The 22,518-nt window shown below is 38.3% G+C and overlaps 1 protein-coding gene across 4 annotated transcripts; it reads left to right on the forward strand.

The window, feature by feature from the left end:
• The first annotated feature begins 2,100 nt into the window (after window positions 1–2,100).
• Window positions 2,101–22,049, forward strand: Nfyb (nuclear transcription factor Y subunit beta). 4 transcript variants are annotated; one of them, XM_078052916.1, is made up of 8 exons: window positions 2,101–2,232; window positions 4,762–4,848; window positions 11,778–11,871; window positions 13,459–13,589; window positions 15,376–15,573; window positions 16,830–16,911; window positions 18,870–18,949; window positions 19,449–22,049. In XM_078052916.1, the coding sequence occupies exons 2-8, from the start codon at window positions 4,843–4,845 to the stop codon at window positions 19,479–19,481; spliced, it is 624 nt and encodes a 207-aa protein (XP_077909042.1). In that variant the 5' UTR covers window positions 2,101–2,232; window positions 4,762–4,842; the 3' UTR covers window positions 19,482–22,049. The 4 variants fall into 4 exon arrangements, with proteins under 4 accessions (XP_077909042.1, XP_077909044.1, XP_077909043.1 ...); XM_078052918.1 differs by lacking the exon at window positions 2,101–2,232 and adding an exon at window positions 2,744–3,010; XM_078052917.1 differs by lacking the exon at window positions 2,101–2,232 and adding an exon at window positions 2,744–2,979.
• Window positions 22,050–22,518: the final 469 nt, after the last annotated feature.

Raw genomic sequence — 22,518 nt, forward strand, 5'->3', positions numbered from 1 at the left:
ACCTGATTTTTTTCAATATTCCCTTTTGGTACCAAAATGCTGTCTCCCTAAAATGTATTTGTCAGTCTATCCACCACTCTCTATCTTTCCATTTCCACTGCTACCACTGATAGGGGATGAATGGGTCTCCCAAAGTTCAGGTGCTGAAATTTAAACCCAAATGCAACAATGTAAAAAAGGTGGGACTTTAAGATGTGACTAGGGGGCTGGGGATGTGGCTCAAGCGGTATCGCGCTCGCCTGGCATGCGTGCGGCCCGGGTTCGATCCTCAGCACCACATACAAACAAAGATGTTGTGTCTGCCAAATACTAAAAAATAAATATTAAAATTAAAAAAAAAGATGTGACTAGGTCGTGGGGCTCTGAGTTTATAAAGGGCTTACTGTGGTTATCTGGAGAGTGGATCTGTTATAAAAGTGAAGACTGGCCTCTCTTGGGTGTGCTGGCACTCTCTCACCCTCCCTCTGCCCTTCCACTAAGGGATGATGCAGAAAGAAGGCCTGAACCAGATGTCCCTTGATTTTGGATGTCCCAGTTACCAGAACCATGAGGCAATAAATTTCCGTTCATTATAAATTACCCAGTCTTGAGTATTCTGTGAAATCGGAGTAAGATAACCACCACAGAAGAAACCACCATGAGACCTCTTCAAGAAATAAGTTCTGGCCAGGCATAGTGGCATGCCTGTAATCCTATTGACTAATGAAGCTGAGACAGGAGGACTGCAAGTTCAAACCAGCCTCAGCAACTTTAGTGAGAACCTGTCTCAAAATAAAGAGGGCTGGGATGTGGCTCAGTGGTTAAGCAGCCCTGGTTTCAACCCCTGGTACAAAAAATAAATAAATAAAATTTTTTAAAATTAAAATTAAAAAACACTGGGGATGTATCTCAGTGGTGAAGCATCCCCAGATTCAATCCTCAGTACTGAAAAAAAAAAAAAAGAAAATTTAAAGAAAGCAAGAAAGTTCCATTAAGAGCAGGGACATGGTTTTGTTCCACACCATCTCCTAAGTCCTGACTGACACATAGTAGTTATTCAGTAAAAAAAAAGACTCTATGGGTGATTTCCTAACTGTAATCAGTGAACATGCTTTGAGCACCTATCATAAAATAGAAAACCACTGATTTTTGACATATTGGTTTCTCTGTTCGTATAGATTTACAAAATTGAGCTCATGTATATCTTCCCGTAGTTTGTTTATTCTAAACATCTCCCCACATTATTAAAACTTCTTTACAGAGTTAAGGGTGTAGCTCAGTGGTAAAGCGCTTGCTTATCTGGGAGGGTCACAGACACAGAGAAATTCAAGGTTGATTCAGACTGCAGTGAGGCTAAGAAAGGAATCTGGCTGCAAAGATGCAAGAACGGCTGTGGATTCTTGCAGCCACAACGTCATCTGGTTGAGAAAAGCCAAGTCAGGTTGCAACTACTATGCAATCTACGGGGGAAGAAGTGGATAGGAAATGCAACATATTGAATTCAAGAGTACAGGGTGGAGGCAGGCTAAGCCAAGCAACCCGTTTAACCTGAGGAGGAAGGAGCTCGTGTCTTTGGATGAAATATGAAAAACTAACAGCAGTGCTCGGCGAACGGCTGAGGCAGTGCTGTGTACCTGGCAACGCTAACAGGGACACAAGGAAAGGCACGAAGCGTCGAAAGCATCCCGGGAGGTGGCGGCCGTTCAAACCCACTTCGAGCTCCAAGTCGCCCTAGCAGAGCCCAAGGCAGGACCTTGGCTCCCCTTCTTAGAAATCCAAGCGCTGGCAGGCTGAACTCAGGCGGGGTAGTCGCTTCCTCGTAGGGAGGGGAGGGTTACAAAGAGAGGAAGGCCTGAGAAGTCACGCTCCGCACCGGCCGGTGCAAACGCGGAGAGAAGGCCGGTGCACACCTAGACCGCGAGCGAGCGTGGAGACCCAGGAAGCCCACGCAGCTGCCGCAGGGCCCGCGGCGCCGCAGCTTCCCGCACCGGTAGCTGTGGCTGCAGCAGCAGCTGCCGCGGCAGGCGCGCGGGGCGGGCCCGGGGGCGGGGAATGGGCGGGGTTGGGGCGGGGCCGCGGCGCGCGAGCCGCGCGGAGGGAGGGTGTCGAGTGGAGGGAAGCGGCTCGCGGCGGAGGGAGGGGAGGCCGAGTCCTGGAAGCGGAGCTCCGCGCTGGGACTGGTTCCTTCGCAGCCATTTTCTGTCCAACCAAACAGCCGATTGGAGACGGGAGCCAACCAGGGCTGCATTGGAGGTTTGTGTCTCGCTTCGGCCAATGATCGCTCCTAAACCGACTCCACTTTAGCTCGAATGAAATGTCCGTCTCCTCCAGGCGCCGTCCCCGCCGCCAACGCCGCCGCGGCCGGGGGCACTCGCCTCCCTGCAGCCCGCCGGGCCGAGTCGGGGCCGCGGCCGGGCCGGGCCGGCGAGGCGCTCCCGCTGCGGGCCGGCCGGGCCGGGAGCGGCGCGGGCCGCGGCGCGGCTCTTTGTGCGCCGGGCGCTGGAGCGGCGGGACGCGGGCCAGGCGACCTCCTGCTCGCTGCCGCGAGCGGGGCCGGGGGAGGCTGCCGGGCACGGCCGGCCCCTCGCGGCGGCGCCCCCGGCCGGCTCCATTTTGTGCCGGGAGGCGGCCGCGGGCGGGGGCACGGCGCGGGCTCCGGCGACCCTGCCTGGCCGCGGTCGTCTCTCAGGTCCCGCGGCCGCCGCCCGCCCGGGGGCACGGCGGGGCCCGCCGCTTTGTGTGCCCGCGCGGCGGGCGGGCGTTGGGCGCGGGGCCGCTGCCGCGGGGCGGCAGGGGATGCGCCCCGGGGGCGCCCGCCCGGCACACGCGGGTCTGACAGGTCGACCTCCGCGGGCGGCGGGCCGGGGCCACCCCGGGCACCTGCGTGGGGAGCAGCGAGGTCCCCGGGCAGAAGGAGTGGCCCTGGTTTCCCCGCAGTCTGGTTTGCACGTAAAGAATGCAGCCATCTGGCGGCTTGCGGTCCCTGGACTTGCCCCGAAGGTGGGAAGGAAGCCTTTCGGATTGGACTGAGGTTTTAATCATCGGTGGTGGGAGGCGGGAGGATGTGCAGAGCCATAAGGAACAGTAGTCTCCGAGAACAAAGAATTACGAGCACCCCCAAATCGTAATCGCGCCCAAAGTACTATAACAAGACAAGGTTAGGTAGCCGGCGACCTTTAAAAAAATGGCATCCCACTAATCCGCATGGACTCCCTAGTTCCACGATTCCTGGCACAAATGGGGTGGCTTCAGCTCGCTTAGAATGGAAACTAATCAGCATCATAGACTGATGAGATAAACTGATCAATAATAGCAGTGGCATTAGTAAGTAGAGGTTTTATTGGTAAAGTATTGAAAGTTTAACCAGAATTCCTTAAAAGGCAATTATTCCTTCTCTGCACTGCTCTGGTAGCTTAATTTAAAGATTATATCGATGCAAAACTCTGTGGTTGTTGATGCCAAAGAATGGAGGTTGGAGGAAGGGACTACTGCTTTTCTTGGATACAAATTTGCATTTCTTCAGACATTAAACAGATGTATATATTCCCTTGAGTTTTCACATACATCATAACCTGCCTTTAAGAAAATATATTCCATATGAAGCAGTAGTGTTTTTCTTCAATGTACTGAACCTAAATATATACTCAATCTAAGTATTTTGAGTGACTAGGGGGGCTCTCACCTGCCCTCCCCATTCTAAGCCAAATATATATAAATATGTGTGTGTGTGTATGTATGATATTTTAGGTGTTGTGAGCATTATTTTTAAAAGTCATCCTAACCTTTTTTGGGGGGGAGGGTAACTACAAGGAAGAAATTTTACTGGGCAGCTTTGGATCTAGAAAGAGGGCACTCTATGAAAAGATATTGGAAATTACTTTTAAAGATTATAGCAAATGTCAGTCTTTGCTGACACTGCCTGGACCCTTTAGTGGCATTTTAAAAATTAAGCTCTGTGGCTACAATTTTTTCTGCTCTTTACTAGATTTCATGCTTGAATGCAAATCAGCATTTCTTTTCCCTCTAAAATTAACACTAGAAAGATGTTCTATCAAGCCTCCCCTTTAATTGTTTCATTGAAAAAAGGAAAAGAGCAAATGAGAAATGAAGGTTGTAACATTGTAATTGATACTAATTTATTCAGCTATTTATTCCATGAGGTGAGACTGAAGTGCCATTTAGATGAAATTTTAGTCCAAAATGTTGGTGCTTCAAAATGATAAAAAGGGGCTTGATTTTGTGTGTATGGTTTTTTTTTGGGGGGGGGACCAGGGGGTATATGTTCTCTGGACAGTGTGTATGTTTTTCCCAGTATAATCTAAGGTACTTAATTAGAAGCATATTCTGAGATAAATGTCGCCTTTTTGAGCTTTTAAACACCCAAATCTCACTCTGAAACTTTAAGAAAACTGTCATCAAAAATTATGTTGATAAGTGGAGTATTTGTGTCTTGCCTATTAATATTTCAAGTAATTTAGATGTATAATATTCAGTTTCTTACACAATATATAATTTGGACCCTATTTGGTGAACTGTGATGAATATTTAAGATGAGCGTGACTAAATTCAGGGTTACATTAGAAAAGCAATTTCCCCATGGAATTAACTTTTTTGTAAGTTCTCCAAAATAAATCTTCTAATTCAATAAGCATTCATTGGGTGTCTGCTTTTTCAATCTCCATTGACTAAGAGTAGTAGACAAAACTATATGCATCCTCTTTAATTTTACTAGAAAAGAAAACCTGTATACTATACATTTAATAGATTTTTTTTTTTTTTTAGGTTGAAATTGGACAGAGATTGGATACCTTTTTAGATAGGTGTTCTTGAGCACCACTGACAACACGGTTCTGACAGTATTTCATGACAGTAAGTAGATCTTACCATTTTGGTGGTTAATTTGGTATGAAGAGTAATTAGCTGAAACAAAATTATCCATTGGAGATTCCTGATACACAGTGAGTGCCTTTCAAGTCTAGACAAATAGCCCTTCTGCTCATTGCCATTGTGTCCTTATTTTTGGTTACTTAAATGTTGAGTGGTTCCCGTGGATTCCTAGGTGCTACTAAGGCTACTGGTAGCAGTCTGTCCCAGCTTAGTTTAGGAGCTATCTGTTGAGCTGATAGCAGTTTAGTCAAACTGAATACTGACCTCTGTCAGTGTTGTGCTGAATGGAACATGCTAACTCTCAGTGCAGTGCAGATGGAAGAGAGGTATGATGGGCAGATACTTGGGAATGTCATGGAAGGAGCCTGGGGGCCTGAACTGAGCCTGCAGGATGGGTTGAATTTGGTTAGGTGGAGGGTTATGACCAAAAGCAAAAGCCTGGAGGTAGGAATGAGCCCTTACTTAAGGGATGGGGGACAGGGGTACACAGTTTGAGTGGGAATTTCACAGAATCGTGTACTGAAGACATCACTTGGCCATCTGGATATTTAGTTCTGGTTCTGCTACAGTATCTGTGACCTCGGGCATATCACAATGTCTTTGAGTCATGGTTGCCTCACTCTGGAACATTCTAGTACTAAAATTTTTTATTAGTCCTTAAGATAGAGTGGGAAAGAAGTTAAGTGGGGGATCTGCTCTTATAAAGCTGAGAAAAGGAGGTTTGGACCTGATGCAGAAAACCTTTAGGAACCTTAAAGAACAGGTTCAAGAACTATGGAACCAATGTTATAGTAAGTATATTAGTCATAACACAACAGTTAAGGTGTGTCGGCAGTAATCCAGTGGAAATAGAAAAGGAAGGGCATATCCGGGCAATATAGTAAAAGATGTAACAATGAGTTAGTCTTGAAGGAGGTGGACCCACTTGAGAAGACTCTGGTATATTTAGTCTGGAAGAGGGAAGGGTCCTACTGTTCTTCATAGAGTGGCAATAGTTGAAAAGCAGATCTTCCTTGCCCGCCCCCTGCAGTGGGTGGGGGAGGTGAGTTTCATTTCCCGTTATCTTAGTTTGCGGTGATGGAATATCAACACATTCTACACTGTGGGTTGTTTATGTGACAGGCAAAATAGTGGTTATAGGTTTGAGATTTATGAGCATAGAGGTGATGCTTAATGAGTTCATTAAGATAGTAAGGGAAAGAGGGAAAACAATAACCTTGGATGGAAACTACCAATTAGAGGATGGGAAGAAAGAATAAACTAGGCGAGGTTATTGCCTTAGAAGTCGGCAGTGACAGGCGCCACAGAGATGTCAAGTAGGATGAAGGCAAGGGCACTGGCAGCTTGGAGAGTGGTGTCGTGTGATGTAGGTCGAAAAGCAGATGGCAGGGAGTTTAAGTGGGAATGGAGAGGTATGTAAGGACTGCATGGCAGGGTGACCATGGTAGCTCCACAAATAGTGGCGTATAATTAAGGTTTTCTTTACGTAATGAGGGAGATGACAAGTTTAAGGAAATGCAAAGAAGCTAGCAGGGAGAACTGAAGACACATTAGAGATGAGGAATTCTTGTATTATTTCTTATCCTAAAACAGAATGTGATCCACAGAATAGTTAGAAAGATAAGTCATATGTATGAGAGAGACAGAGAACTCTTTGTGCCTAGAAAGAATTGTATTTGAAGAGATAAAAATCACACCAGGTTACATTTGTTGTTCTTGCTATGTGTTTAATGCACGTGGCTAGGTCCTTTTTAAATAGTAACTTCTCAGAGCAACCCCATTTCTAAAATGGGGAAACTGGAACACAAAAAGGAAGGTAAGCACTATTCATGAGCATGTTAGTAAAGGGGAGCCACGCTGCACACCCAGGCCACAGGGCGTTCTTGATCATTTCACAAATATTGCCCTTGCTTGGGAAGGCATTTTAAATGCTTTCAATATAGAATCGATACACCTAGAATTTAGAAGAGGAATGTTAAAGATTAGGCTTAAGGACTACAGGGAAAGCTACCAGGAATGCAGTCTGTGAAGTGCTTAACATTTGAAGCTCTAGATTTCAATCCCACTTCCTGTGTCACCTTGGACAAATTATTAGCCTCATACACTTCAATTTTCTTACCTGCTATATGGTATCATGAACATTGTGTGAGATATATAGAAAGTGTTAAATAAATGTAAACACAGAAAGAGGACACTATTTAATGTATTTATGCAACAAATTTTTAGCATAGTATAAATACTGCTTACACAAAAAAATAGAATAAAAATGTATTAGTCAGCTGATTTAGTCTGGAAGAGGAAAGGGTCGAACTGTTCCTCATAGAGTGGTAATAGTTGAAAAGCAGATCTTCCTTGCCCGCCCATAATATTTTGGAGAATAATACCAGTTCCGCTAAATAATTCATGTCATTAAAATTATCATAATGAGACTTAACTACTCTTTGTCCATATTTACCAGTACCCTCCGATTTAGTGATTCATCATTTTACCACTGCTCTTGTCACTGTCCTACCGGCTCTTCTCCCTTTTTCCCCTGGATGAAATCCAACACTAGCTTCTCTTGTTATACCAAGCCTATGATTGTCACAGTAGGACACGACAGTACCATTGAGAGCCACCAGCATCAGCTAGGCCCTGCGTGGCCCAGTCTTCCCATCCCTCTCCTTTCCCTTTCTCTGTAGCCAGGAGAATCCCAGCAATATCCTTGGTCCTTCCTTGAGTTCTTACTCAGCCAGTCACCAAGTTCTGCTGGTTCTTGCTAGTGACACTGCTTCCTGTGATCTCCAGGGCTCTGTCCTTGGAGCAGATGCTGAGATAATCACCCTCTTACCTGAATTCATGTCTTAGCAGCAGCAGTATCATCCCTATCAGTCTCCTGCCCCTGTTCTTGCTCCCCTCTAGGTCATTTTTGTATTGAATGGGTTTTCTCTATTGGCTAAAATGATCTTTTTTAAAATATCTTCATTTTTTAAAATTTATTCATTTTTATGTGGTGCTGGGGATAGAACCCAGGGCTTCACACATGCAAGGCAAGCACTCTACCACTGAGCTATAGCCCCAGCGCCTAAAATGATCTTTTAAAAAAGAAATCCAGGGCTGGGTTGTAGCTCAGTGGTAGAGTGCCTACCTAGCATTATACTAGGTTTGATTCTCAGCACCACATATAAATAAATAAAATGAAAGTTTTTCCATTGACAACTAACTAAAAAAAAAATATTTAAAAAGAAAAAAAATCTAGCTGGGTGCTTTGGGCTCATACCTATAATCCTAGTGGCTTAGGAGGCTGAGGCAAGAGGATGGCAAATTCAAAGCCAACCTCAGCAACTTAGGCCCTAAGCAACTTAATGAGACTGTGTCTCAAAGTAAAAAAATAAATGGCTCAATAGTTGAGCCACCCCTGTGTTCAATCCCTGGTACCAAAAAATAAAGAAATTTTTAAAAAAAATCTAATTTGCACTCTTTCTAATTTTTTTTTTCCTATTTGCTCTTGTCTACAAGGATCTGCTTGATCTCATCCCATTTAACTAGTTCCAATCCCCTAATACTGTATTTGTCTGTTTGCTCTGTCTGGAATATTGTTTTCCCACTTCTTTTTTGCCTGAGTGATTTGTATTCATCTTTCAGTCAGTTTAAATGCCATTTCCTCTTCCAAACTTCCTGATCCCTCAGACTCATGGGGACCTTTAATGGAGTAAAGCGAGTATTCCATAATACTGTACTAATTATCTCCTAACTTGTATAGGAGCCCTGTGAGGTTAAGTCCTGTTCTCATTCAATGTGCTCAAGGTCTCATGGCCAGTTGAGTAGCAGGGCATTCAAAGTAGGTGATTTGAGTTCTAGAGCCTGTGTCCTGGAAGTACCAATAGACTATGCTCTCTGCCCCTCCTCCTGCCCCCAGGTTATGTAACTTTTGTTTTCTCTGCAGGATGAGGACAGAGACCTTGTCTGTGTTGTTGACTGCTTCATTATCATACATAGCACAGACCCGACAAACACTCAGTGTTCACTCAGGAAAATATGTGTTGACTGACTTGTGACCTACATTCTGGTTTATAAATTTTTATAGGAGGTTTTAGACCTAGAAAAAACCCTAACAAGTCTTTTCCACCATTCCTTCCTTATAGTGGAGTGGCTAGCATGTTTATCAGATTTTGATTGGCTGAATGAAGGGGCTCAGTGCCATTGGTCTTCAAAGAAGTGAACATAAGCCCTTGGATTGCAGAATCAGAAAAATTAGAAAGAAGGATTCCAGCAGGATGGGGATCATTGGGATTAAAGTCAGGGCTGGGATTTTAATGGTAGAGAGACAAAACGATAAAGAAAAACAGAAGGTGCAACTTGACAGAAATGCTAAAACTTGCAGAACCAAAAACATATAATTAAGCAGAAATGTGCAACCCTTCAAAGGAGGGAGGCTAGGTCCAGTGTCTGTGGAGTACAATACAACTGGGTCACTGTCCTTAGCAGTATTCTAGTCTTTATTCTGACAACTCTAGGAAATAACTTGATCTTCATTTTTAGAAGACTGAGGTCTGAAAGGCTAATGCTGTTAATCCAGATGATAATCTTGCTGCTAGTTCTAATGCATGACAAGATAATATGATTAAAACTTTTTGCCTTTAATGGTTTTGTGTTATATTTATAAATTAATTCATCTGTGAGAACCACCTGGTTATTTGAACATTATCTTGCTTATCAGCCAAGAGTCTAGTATCCTGTGTACATTCATTTATCAAAGAACTTGTTATTGGTTCCTTGTACCTCCCAAAAAAGATTTTGTTTGCAGTTGAAGGTTCTGAAACAACCACTTGGGGCCTATCACTTGCACCTTGACCTTCCTTAGGTCATTGTAAAAAGTAGTGAACTCACAGCCATTCTAAAGGACCATCTTCAGAAACCTGCTCTTCCTGGGTCTTGTTAACATTTTAGGATCAAAATAGTGTCTTGTATTGGGTTAATACTTCATATACATTTATATCATTTTAAGATTGAGAGAGCAGTATTGATGTTTCTGTTTTATATAGAAATACCTAGAACTTGCAAGGATGCTATTTGTGGAGGACAACAGAAGGGTCAGAAAGTTCAGACCTTGTGGCAATCCTAAGAACCACCAAAAATCAGGGAATAAACAGGTATTCTGTATTTTCACAGATTACTAAAGGTCTATAAATTCTATTTTCTACTACATTAAAAAACTATGTAAATTTTAGAAATATATCTATAGCTACAGTTCAGTTACACATCAAAATTAACAGATGCGTGAGAAAAATGCCATGTTATTGAGCCTTTGGAACCTAGCCTAGTACTTTAGCATTAAATAAAAATCCAAGAGAGATAGAGAAGATAAGTTTTATACAAGGGTCAAAAATATTACAGTTTATAAACATTGTTTGCACTGGGTCTCAGGCCTTAATAAACATTTAACATCAAGTATCTCTCTCTTTGGCCTGAAAGCATGTATAAATTATGTTTAATTTTTACAATACTTTTTAGATAATGTATTTTTAATTTTTCCATTCACAAATAGCCAGTGCCTTAATTGTTCTGAGTAATAGTATTTGCAAAGCAGAAAACCTTCCAGAATCTGCTGGTGGTAAAATGGAATGGAGCTTATAGGCACTTTTTTCCAAATTTTCCTATGTTACCAGTGTTCTTTGAGCTCTAAGCAAAATTAATTAAACAGACTTTTAAAATCATCCTTTTAACTCTTGTTTTTGTCTATAGTTGTGATTTCCTATCTTTACATGCAGATGTTTGGTATCCCTGACCTTTCCTTTCCTTTCCTCCCTCCCCCTCCCTCTCTCTCTCTCTCTTTATCGAAAAGTTGTGTAATCCAAGTGACTCAGGTGGCTTAGGCAGGAGAATCTCAATTTCAGGGCCAGGCTGGACAACTTAGCCAAACTCTGTCTCAAAATAAAAAGGGCTGGGGATGTAGCTCAGTGGTAAAACACCCCAGGGTATTACTAGGGGGTGATAAAGAATTAAAAAACTTAAGGGTCTGGAGGAAGAGAAAATTAACCTTTGATTAGAATCAGAGGTGATGGGCTCATTGAAAATGTAGGTGTATTGGTGGGTAGCGTGGATACAGCACTGCTCGGGGAATCCGAATGCTTCTTACCCAAGCAGCAGCATAACCTGAGACATTATCTACTTGGAAATTCTGTAAGACAGCAAAGGGAGTTTGTAGGAGGAGCAAAAGAATGCACAGGGGGCTGGGGTTATGGCTCAGAGGTAGAGTGCTCGCCTCACACAGGCAAGGCTTCAGGTTCGATCCTCAGCACCACATAAAAATAAATAAAGTTATTTAAAAAACAACAACAACAAAGAATGCATAGACTTTAGCAGGAGAACTCAAAGCAGTGGGTATAGGTGACTTCCAATAGACTACAAAGCTGATTTTGGGCTTTGATTGGCATTCCAGTGATAGGTTAGATTGTAAGTCAAGGTTTGCCTATAGTATATTTGAGCATTATGCTATTGAAAAAAAGGGGTAAATGCTTTAGATTCATTTCCATGTTGTGTTTCCCTGTTGGTTTTATGTTTATAATTTATAGAACATGGATATGGCAATCTTAAATTGCTGATGAATTATTGGAAAGTTTCCAATCAAGAAATACAAATGTAGGGCTGAGGTTATAGCTCAGTGGTAGAGCACTTGCCTAGCACATGTGAGGCACTGGATTCAATCCTCAGCACCACATAAAAATAAATAAATAAAATAAAGGTATTGTATTCATCTACAACTAAAAAATATTTCAAAACAAGAAATATAAATGCTTTCTTTTAGTAAGCTTAAGGTTATGTAGTTGACCCATTCTCTGAATGAGAGTTTATGAGCACTGAATCTATTGGGGTTTTTTTAGTACAACTCTTACTGAAGAGTGCTAAAAGGCTTTCTTTTTTCCTCCTAGATGGATGGTGACAGTTCTACAACAGATGCTACTCAACTAGGAATTTCTGCAGACTACATTGGAGGAAGTCATTATGTGATACAGCCTCACGATGGTAAGAAATCCAAAGCTAGAGCCAGATGCACATGTGGGAATGGCTTAGAAAGTGGACTTTTTATTATAATATATGATGTGTTAGGTTACTTTTGTCGTTCCAGGAAAATTAACAATCTCATGTCATAGTTCACTGAAGATCTAAAAAGGTATTTATTAGAAATAATCTCAAAAGTGTGAGAAGTCCTAGATAAGAATTCTATAAAAGTATTGCTTTTCTTTAAAAACTTGTTTCTTTTAAAACTTATTAATGATTTCCTATGTAAGTATTAAGTATGAGAAATTCTTATTCAGTTGTTATAGTAAATAAAATAGTTCTTTAAAGGGAGTAAAACTGCTAGCTATTATGTTTCTAGCACTTACAATCAAACTTAATTTTTTCATTCAGTATTAACTTTGAACAATGTCAAATATTAGAATGGCAGTATTATGTTGGCTGTTAGAAATAATTTACTTTTGTGGCATTTTGATTTGTAAAATGAAAAATTAAGATATATTTTTAGAAGGAGTTTGGAGGGGATTAGTATTTCATCCTAAAACGGATATTCAGATAAATTAGTTTTGATAATATTGTTTTAAACACATTAAAATGTAAATTGAATCAGTTTCAGTACCTTGCTTATTTAGTATGTCCAAAAGTGAGAGATTTTATATTCATTTATGTAATTTACATTTATGTATTTAGTCATAAAGGGTGCTATTGGTACTGTGAAAGCCTCAGTTATGTCTAAAGCTATAAAGAACTACTTACTACATTAAGTGATCCAGTTGGGTCAGTGATATTCAAGTCTAGTTTTTCCACTCTGTAGGGTTTTACATAAACTTATAAACAAGTTTATATCAACTTTAATGAGTTTTATACAGAGTAAATTTTATATATATAAGTTTGTGTAAACTTGGCTTTGAATGAACACATACCCGCTTAATCTTGCATTATTCCAGGAGCCATAGATTGTCACAGCTAGTTTTATAGCTAAATTAGGCAATAAATCCTAGCACCTGCTCTGAGAAGGTACCTATACCAAGTCCTAGGACAACAAAGTGGATCCCTGGAATCAAGTACTAATGATCTTAGCAGAGGGGATGAGAAATAAAAAGAATTTAGAAGATGTGTGATAGAGAAGGCATACAGAAGTACTTGTGGTATTTTATGAAAAGAAAGGTTACTTTTGAAGGTGCTGTGGAGATGTTATCCTAGCCTTTTGAAAAATTGGTAGATAGGATTTTAGTAGATATTATTGAGGATAAAAGAATTCTAGGCAGTGAGGGGCTGGGGTTGTAGCTCAGTGGTAGAGCATTTGCCTGGCATGTGTGAGGCATTGGGTTCAGTTCTGAACACTGCATATAAATAAAGGTCCATCAACATCTAAAAAATATTTTTTAAAAATTCTAGGCAGTGGGTTTGAAATGAATGAATAGGGTCAGTTCTGACCCTGTGAAAATTCTGAAAAGAACTGCTGTACTAATCCCTAAAAAAAAATTATGAATTATAATGGTTTTTACTCTAGGTCATTTCAGATAGTCTTTTCTATCTTGAAGTAAAATTATGAAAAGCTTTAAACCTAAAAATTTTTTAAAATTTCTTTAGATACTGAGGACAGCATGAATGATCATGAAGATACGAATGGTTCAAAAGAAAGTTTCAGAGAACAAGATATATATCTTCCAATTGCAAACGTGGCTAGGATAATGAAAAATGCTATACCTCAAACAGGAAAGGTAACATTGAAATTTAACTGGGGTTTTTTTGGGGGGGAAATGTAAGACTACATGAATACATAGGTAAATCAATAGTTAGCTATTTACTCAGCTTTTCAGCAAATCAAATACTTGTTTCAACATACTTAGTTACTGAACAATATTCAATTTTCAGTTCTGTCATGTCCCCAAATGCTCCCCTGCACCTACTCATTGGAAGCAGATAAACCAGAATTAAGAATCTTTTTTAAAATAATTGCATTATCAGAAGTATCAGATTTGGTCCTATGAAGTTGTAATTGTATAATGTTTCAGCAAAATTAGGTTAGATCAGACTGAAATAATGTGCTAAGGTTTAAAATTCTGGTATTTGGAAACAACTCTTACACAATTGTTAACATTTCAACTCATATGATTGTTTTTTAAAGCAGTTTTGTCTTAGAACAACTTTTAAAGACATATCACTACTCATTACTTGGTCTGAATTAAAATTCACATGTATTTTATATTGCAGAGTAACCCTTTGTATTATTTATTATAGCTTATAGAAGTACTTACGAAGGTAATATAGTTTACAAAGAAATATTAACACACATCACTAAGCCTAGAAGTTCCTGTTTGAGAAAGGTCTTCCTTATGTTTTAGGAGGAGATGTACCATTACTGACTGTTGCTTCTAGAAAGGGTAGGCATGTACTGTCCTATACCAAAGCCACTAGCCATAGTGGCTGTGGAGCAATTGAAATGTGGTTCTTTTGAACTGAGATTAAAACACACCAGGTTTTAAAGACTTAGGATGAAAATGTCCCATTTTAAAATTGATTCCATGTTTAAATGATAATTTTGATATATTGGGTACATAAAATACTAAAGTTAATTTCACTTGGTTCTATTTTATTTAACATGGCTTACTAGAAAATACAAAATTATGTACTTGGCTATATTTATACGATTCTTGTTCAATTTCTCCAGTATGCAAAATAGGAAGGAAGGAAAAAAGACAGTGCTTTTCAGCAAGGAGGTGGTCACTGTGGTTATAAATGCTTTGGAACTGCATGATTAATCATTGCATGATTAATTAGATTTTTACTTCAGGCCCCAAACCCTTAAGGGAAGAATTGTTTTTATGATGATATGGCAGGCATATGTTTCTTTAGGTAAGCTTTTTAATAAACTCAAAACACATTCTTGACATTTTGTATCCTCAGTAGTAAAAAAGTCACCATATGTTGTATTTCACTCCTTTCTTAGGCTTAAGCGAATTTAGTGTTTGTTTTTATTTTTTCTGTGTCCTTATTCATGGAAATGCTAAGGCAGAGAAGTGGTACCTAAGTCTGTAGCCCACAGTATACTTAGTGTAGATGTAATGGGATTGCTTTTCTTAGTTTTCATCTTGTATGGAGTAGTAGGGATATCCAGTTGTTGTTCTTTGGTATCCAAATTATATCTGTTTTTTTTTTGTTGTTGTTGTTATTGTTGCAGTACCAGATCAAACCCAGGGCCTCACACATGCTAGGCAAGGGCCAGCTCTACCACAGAGCCATATCCCTAGCCCCTTATATCTGTATTTTTGTTATTGTTGTTGTTGTTAAATAGTTGTCAGAGTTCCTCCTCTAGTTGGTATTTGAGGTTTTTTTTCCTGATTCTGAGGGTTGGAATTGTGAGAACATACATTTGTGTTATTAGCACATATTCAACTGTTATAAACTAAAATATGCATTCTTCTGAATAGTCTTTTATTTTTGCAGGATTAGGAAGGTGATGGTTATATTTCCTGCAAATTTACCTGTGGATTTTTTTTCCTTCAGATTGCAAAAGATGCCAAAGAATGTGTGCAGGAATGTGTGAGTGAGTTCATAAGCTTTATAACATCAGAGGCAAGTGAAAGATGCCATCAAGAGAAGCGGAAGACAATCAATGGAGAGGATATTCTCTTTGCCATGTCTACCTTAGGCTTTGACAGTTATGTAGAACCTCTGAAATTATATCTTCAGAAATTCAGAGAGGTAAATGAAATGTCTCCTGAGCATTATGTTTTTAAGAAAATGAGATGCACTGTTCACCTTAACATTTTAAATACATTATTTGTTTAAAAAATTATTTTTAGCACATTATGTAACATTTCTTAGAAGTATTTAGTCACATAAATTATAGTACTTTTTCCTTTATTTATTAGAACTAAAGCATAACTTGTATAAAAGGATTCTAGATTCAGACAACCTGGAGTCTGTGTCCCACCTGCCCTACGTGTGAACTCCGTGACCTTGGGCAGATTATTTTAATACTTTAGACCTTGGTTTCCTCATCTATAAAGTGAGGCTTAAGAATAGTGCCTTCATCATAGAATTATTGAGAGGGAACTAAGTGAATAATGGTCAGGACTCCATGTTACTTCTTGCTGTTACTGTTCATTTAAAAGAGGTAACATTGCTAAGCTTGGGGTTTATTAGATAATAAAAAGAGAAAGTTACAACTATCTCCTTTTGTTATTGATTGCCCTCTTCCACACTTCCTATCAGGCTATCTTTGCCTCTGAGTATGAAGTTTATATAAATGAGTTGACATTTTTTTAGCTAATTTATTTCCAACTTTGATTTCAAAATACACTAATATCTTTCATGTTAGAATCTCATTAAATTAGTAATATCTACATGGAATGATTAAAGTAGGAAGGGAATATATAAACTCTTCACAATATTTTTCCAAATCTTCAGTATTAGAACCTTAGAGTAAATGGAACTTCAGAGATATTTGGTCCAAATGGTAACTTTTATTTAGGAATTTTAAATTTGCTGCTTCTTTATACTTGTCAGTTGGCTGAGAACTCTGTGTGTGAGAGATAACCTAGATTGTTTACAGATTTATAGGCTGATTATTTATAGATATTTTGTTTAATTTGTTTATGTGGAGCTGGGGATCGAACCCAATGCCTCACACATGCTAGGCAAGCACTCTACCACTGAGCCACAACCCAGCCCTATTTATAGATATTTTGCAGACTTTATCTGTAAGTAAAGTTCTATGATCCCTTCATGGAATGGAATGGAATGGAATCAGAATAATTTATTTTTACCATATATACTTTAGGTTTTCTGGGTATTTACTAATAATGCTGACTTATAATGCTGTTAAACTGGAAGTGTTAGTAAATACATTTTTAAATTTAGAAGCTCCTAATTTTAGGCAATAAGTAAGCATTCTCATTTGGGCAAGTTTTATTTGCATACCAGTAACTGCTTTTTTTTTTTCCCCCTTTCCCTAGGCTATGAAAGGAGAGAAGGGAATTGGTGGGGCAGTCACAGCTACAGATGGACTAAGTGAAGAACTTACAGAGGAGGCATTTAGTAAGCAGTGTTATGTTACAAGACATGTAGTTGTTAGTGATTCATGCTAAATGTCTGGGTTGGTATTTGGGGGATATCAGCACTGAGTATTTTGACATAGCACTATCCTGAATGGTTCTTATTAATTCATGCCCTTTTATTTAAAGCCAGTGAATGGTAAGTGCAGAAAATTTTAACCTGAAAGACATTATAACCTTTCATTGAAAGTTCTGATTTACTGATAACTACTCTATTACCAGTTTATTAAGAACCTGTCCCTAGGTATGAATGCCTGGCCTTAGGCACAGACAGCAGAGCTCATAGTCTCCTCAGAGCCTCAAAGGGACTGACTCCTCCAAATATATAAATTCTCTAAAGCTCACTTACATTTCTTAGGATTGCATCTTGCCCTTTGAAATGCAGTATCTCAGATAACACAAGTCATAGAGCTCTGACCCAGGCTTGTGCCCAGATATCACAAGAGACCATGAAATCTCAGATCTGTAGCTATATTGAACAGACAAATTCTCATCATCACTGAGTGAGTGAACAGTTCTGAGAACCCAGTATTGACTTGAGACTTATCCAGGGAGTCTATTTGGATTCCCCTGGTGACAGAGTCACTACATGTTCAGAAGCCTTCTGTCTTCTAGTCTTTTTAAAAATATATATATTTTTTTTATTGTAGATGGGCACAATGCCTTTGTTTATTTTTCTGTGGTGCCAGAGATTGAACCCAGTGCCTCATGCATGCTAGGCAAGCGCTTTACCACTGAGCCACAACCCTGGCCCCTGTCTTCTAGTCTGTAATATGTATGCAATTGGTAAAGCAGCTCTAACATTTGATTTAAGCTAAAGTGACTCCACATACAGCTGGAGGTAGTTCAGGCCTCACCTAATAACCTCACAAGGCTACTCCTTGGGCCTAATGATAGGTTGAATTTTAAATGATCTGAGGTTGAATTTTAAATGATCTGTGTTGATTAAATTTCTGATTGAATTCCTTCCAAGAAACACAGATTCATTAAATAAATCTTTTTTTGCAAACTTAAAAAAAAGAACTGATTTCCATAGCCCCTAATTTTTGATAAAGATTCACTTGAGATAGGAATATTCACAGTTATACTTCAAAATATAAAATCTGGTGATTTAAAGAAATTTGAGGGCTGGGAATGTGGCTCAGCAGTAGAATACTCGCCTAGCATGTTCGAGGCCCTGGATTCTATCCTCAGCACTACATAAAAATAAAATAAAATAAAGATATTGTGTCCAACTACAACTAAAAAATAAATATTAAAGATAAATAAACGAATTTGAGCTCAAGGATTACTTTTTTAAAAAAATATTTTAAAAGTATCTTTTAGTTGTTGATGGACCTTTATTTTATTTATTTGTTTGTGGTTCTGAGAATCCATACCACTGCCTCACACATGCTAGGCAAGTGCTCTTCCACCGATCTACAATCCCAGCCCAAAGATTCCTTTTTTTAAAATCAAGAATAATATTGCCATATTTCATTTTATTTCACTGTGAAATAAAGGTGTATGGTGAGTATATTTGTCACATGAAATATCTAATATCTATATGTTTGTATTTTATAAATTTCTCACCTGTAAAATATATATTACTTAGTTGTCTGTTGCTCCCAGCAAGACTCAAATCTAACCTGATTCAGAAACCCAGCCTTTCTGTGATTTCTATGTATTAGCTAGTGTACACTTTAAAGATATGAAGGTGAAGAAAACAAAAAAATGCAATAGGAAAAATGTACTTTTTAGGGAATTTTTTTAAAACATAAAATTTAAGGTCTATGATTTTACCTAAGATTACATCATAGAAAAGTGACAGAATGACAATGAGACATTAATGATATCACCTTTAGGTCAGACTAAGAAAAGAGGTACAACTAATTTCCCTCATTAACATGTTTTTAAATTTTCTTTGTGTGTGTGTGTGTGTACGTGGTGTGTGTGTTTTAGCAAACCAGTTACCAGCTGGCTTAATAACTGCAGATGGTCAACAACAAAATGTTATGGTTTACACAACGTCCTATCAACAGGTACAGTGACTTCTTTGCATTTTAAACTATTTTATTATTTTTGTGGTGGTGGGGACCAAAACCAGGACGTTGGACAAGCTAGACAAGAACTCTACTACTGAGCTACACCCTGGCCCTAAACTGTGTAAAATTCAGTTATATCCTTTGGTTTTTTTTTTTTTTTTATCACAGGTAATTCAACACATTGTTACTATTATTAAGGATATGAGAAGATAAAGGTTATTAAAATTGTTTTCCCAAAATAAATAAAACAACATATAGTAGTCCCTTAATGGTTAAAAAAAAATGTACATGTGTTTATATTCACATAGAAGATTTCAAAGAAGATACACAAAAAAAACTATTAAAGAAGTTTCTTTGGGAAGAGGGAGTGGAGATTGGAGATCTGGGACAAGTGGATTTATTTTACATTGTCCATTGTTTTCATTCAGTGAATTCTTATAATGTATGTTACTTTTAAACTTTTAAAAATTTCACTGTTTAAATTTTCTAATCTTAGATTTCTGGTGTTCAACAAATTCAGTTTTCATGATCTGAAGAAATGACGGAATGGGGAGTGGAGAGAAGTGAGCGTGTACGATTCGGGAACAGAGACATGAGAGGAAATAACTGGTGAAGCGCTGTCTCTTTGTATATTAAGTAGCTGTAATGTAGCTTCCTGATGCTTGACTAATTGAGGTGTTAATTCTGACTTGATGAGAATCTTTTTCATGAATGATTTTAAAGACAAATTTGGATTTTAAAGGTATTAAAATATTTTTGTTTTGTACAAGAGTTTGTTGCTCTGTATGACGCCTGTATGCATTGTATATTGCAATTTATTACTGTCAGAGATTTGTAGACAGTTTCTTATTTTCATATTGAATCATGTTACTTTTGTAATTCAAGTAAGCAGCTGGGTTAATTCATGATGTTTGCCCTTTTAATAAAATATAAGGGTAGAGTTCATTTTGAATGCAAGTTGCCTTTATTATAAATTTGAGTTTGTCTTAGCTATGTAATATCTTGCATGATAACCTAGCCAGATTTTTAGCACTTGTTGTATTTATTGAAATTAATTTTTTCTTTTTTTTTTTTTTTGGTAAAAAGCATTCATAGCTTAAGCAGCACCATTTTTTTTTAAATGTAATTGAATAATTGTGAATGCAGAAGCAAATATTGTCTGCCCTATTAAACTTGGTGCCCATTAACAGTGTTTACACTGTTCATTGTGCCTGTTAATGTAGTTTTAGTTACTGGAGCTTTTGTTTAACACTAGGTTTGTTTTTGATTTATGTTATTATGAATGTTGGAATTCATTTCAGTTTAATGTGGTCCTGGCACTCCTGAAATGGTGCCCCTTTTGTTTGGTATTTGATTTTTTTTCAAAGTGTATCTTCAGGTATTAACAGTGTCCTCTTCCAGAAGAGTATTTTACAGTCTGTTGATAAATGTCTTCATTTTACCTTTTTAATTGGAATATCAGGTTTCCTGTTTTATCATGGGAACCAAGAAATATTGGGCATCATTCTGTATACAGACCTTTTGCACGAGTGAGTGAACAAAATGGAGTGAGTGCTGTGAAGGTATGAAATAGAAGCAGTGTGCTGTCTTGATCTTTGCAATAAACTAAACTTAGATAATGTAACTTTGTATAATTTAGCAGTATGTACTTGAGTTGTTGCTTTTTTAAAGTGAGGATTTGTATTTTCTCATTATTCTTTTTGGTGATATTAACTAATAGGAGGGGTCTTTAAATTGTAATTTCAAAAGTGACTATTGGATAGCTTGCAAGAAGGAAGCTTGGATGTACACTGTATGTGAGGGACATCCAGGTGTCTGAGGTAGAGCAGTTTCCTAGATACAGGCTGAGCAGACACGTTCACTTTGCTGGGAAGAACCTTTGGGAGCAGCATCTCCGAAGTCGGTGACTCCCTCGCCTCCTACCCCCATTCGAAAAATAATCTTTATTATAAAAAATTCAAAAAGGAAAAAAGGGAGAGGGTGGTTAAGCAGAATCCACAATCATCCTACTGTGTTGAAATAACCAATGTTAATATTTTGATAAATATCATTTGTCCTCTTACTTTGCTAAATATGTATATTTTTATAAAAATGGGCTCATATTGTGCATACTGTTTTGTAACCTGCTTTTTTCACTTAACAATATATTGTAAACATGTTTCCCAGGTTATGCATAGTCTTCTGCATCATTTTTATTGGTTTGTTACTCTGTTGTATGACTGAATCATAATTTATTTAATCGTCCATTGGACATTTTGACTACTGACAACTTTTTACAGTTATAAACACTTCAATGAACCTTGTGTACATTCATGACTTTTCTTGAAATACATTCTTAGAAGTAGAATTGCTTAGGAGTAGAAGTAGCAGATGCTAAGGCATCTGATACTTACATATAGATATATTTTTGAAATATCTTCCATTTGGCCCAAATATTGAGCCACTATATAATTGACAAAAGCATTTTTTAATTATCACATTTATACTCTAAAATTTTTAAGATTGGATGTATTTTGGCTGGGGATGTAACTAAATTGTGAGCTCTAGCCTAGCATGAGCAAGGCCCTGGATTTAATCCCTAGGACCTCAAAAAAAAAAAAAAAAAAGATTGGGTGTTTGGTTTAAAAAAAAAAAAAGGAATCTGATAATCTTAAATCAGTTTGTACCAAAACAAACAATAATTCTCTAGTAATACTAAAAACTAGGTAAAATCAGATCAATTGGGTTACATGACTTTCCTGTTCATGCAGGAGAGAAAACTGGCATTTGCATGTGTCAGGTTCATGACACTATCTCTGCCTATGAGGGTCAGTGTTGGCTTCTTACTTGGTCTGTGTTGCATTTAACAGAATGTCATGTACCATCCTTGGAACTTAAGTACATAATCTCTGCTACCCTAAATTTTTTGTAATTTTGTAAATACTGGTTTTTTGAGTATCTAAGCAATGGGTTTCAGCAAGTAAGTCATAGGTAGAAAAGGGAACTTAGGAAGCCTCTGTCTGTCCCTCACTACCCACATTATAATGGAGATATTTTGATCCAGAAAGGATTATTTTTTTAAATGCTGCCTTCCTAATATACTTTGGAATAACGGTGATGAACTATCTTGTGTTCTTTTCTCCTATGGTGTTATGTCTGTGCAGTGTCCTTTTCCTTGAAAACATGCCGTATTGCCAGTTTCCAGGTTGCCTTGGTGAACTAAAGGAATATCAATTACCTTTAATAACAATTACAGTTGAATTGAACAAAGTTATGAGGGCCCAACTAAGAGGATTTCCATGATAGCACAATTAGGTGTGAAAAATGAAAAAAAAAGTTTCTACCATTTGACAGTGCAAGATTTTAAAAAATACACATATATAGATGTGTGTATTAGGCAAAGTTACCTTGGCAGCAAAATAATACTTGTTATTTTATATGTTTGTGTTTTAATTTATGTGAGTTAATAATCTGTATTGACCTTAAATTCATATTAAGTTATGTAGTATGCTTATCAGTAAAAAAAAAAAAAAAAAAAAAAAAAGGAACAACCCTAACTTTGTTTTTCTAGGAATTGTACCATACCA

Source organism: Ictidomys tridecemlineatus, chromosome 6 (assembly GCF_052094955.1).
Source record: "Ictidomys tridecemlineatus isolate mIctTri1 chromosome 6, mIctTri1.hap1, whole genome shotgun sequence".
Lineage (NCBI taxonomy): Eukaryota > Metazoa > Chordata > Mammalia > Rodentia > Sciuridae > Ictidomys > Ictidomys tridecemlineatus.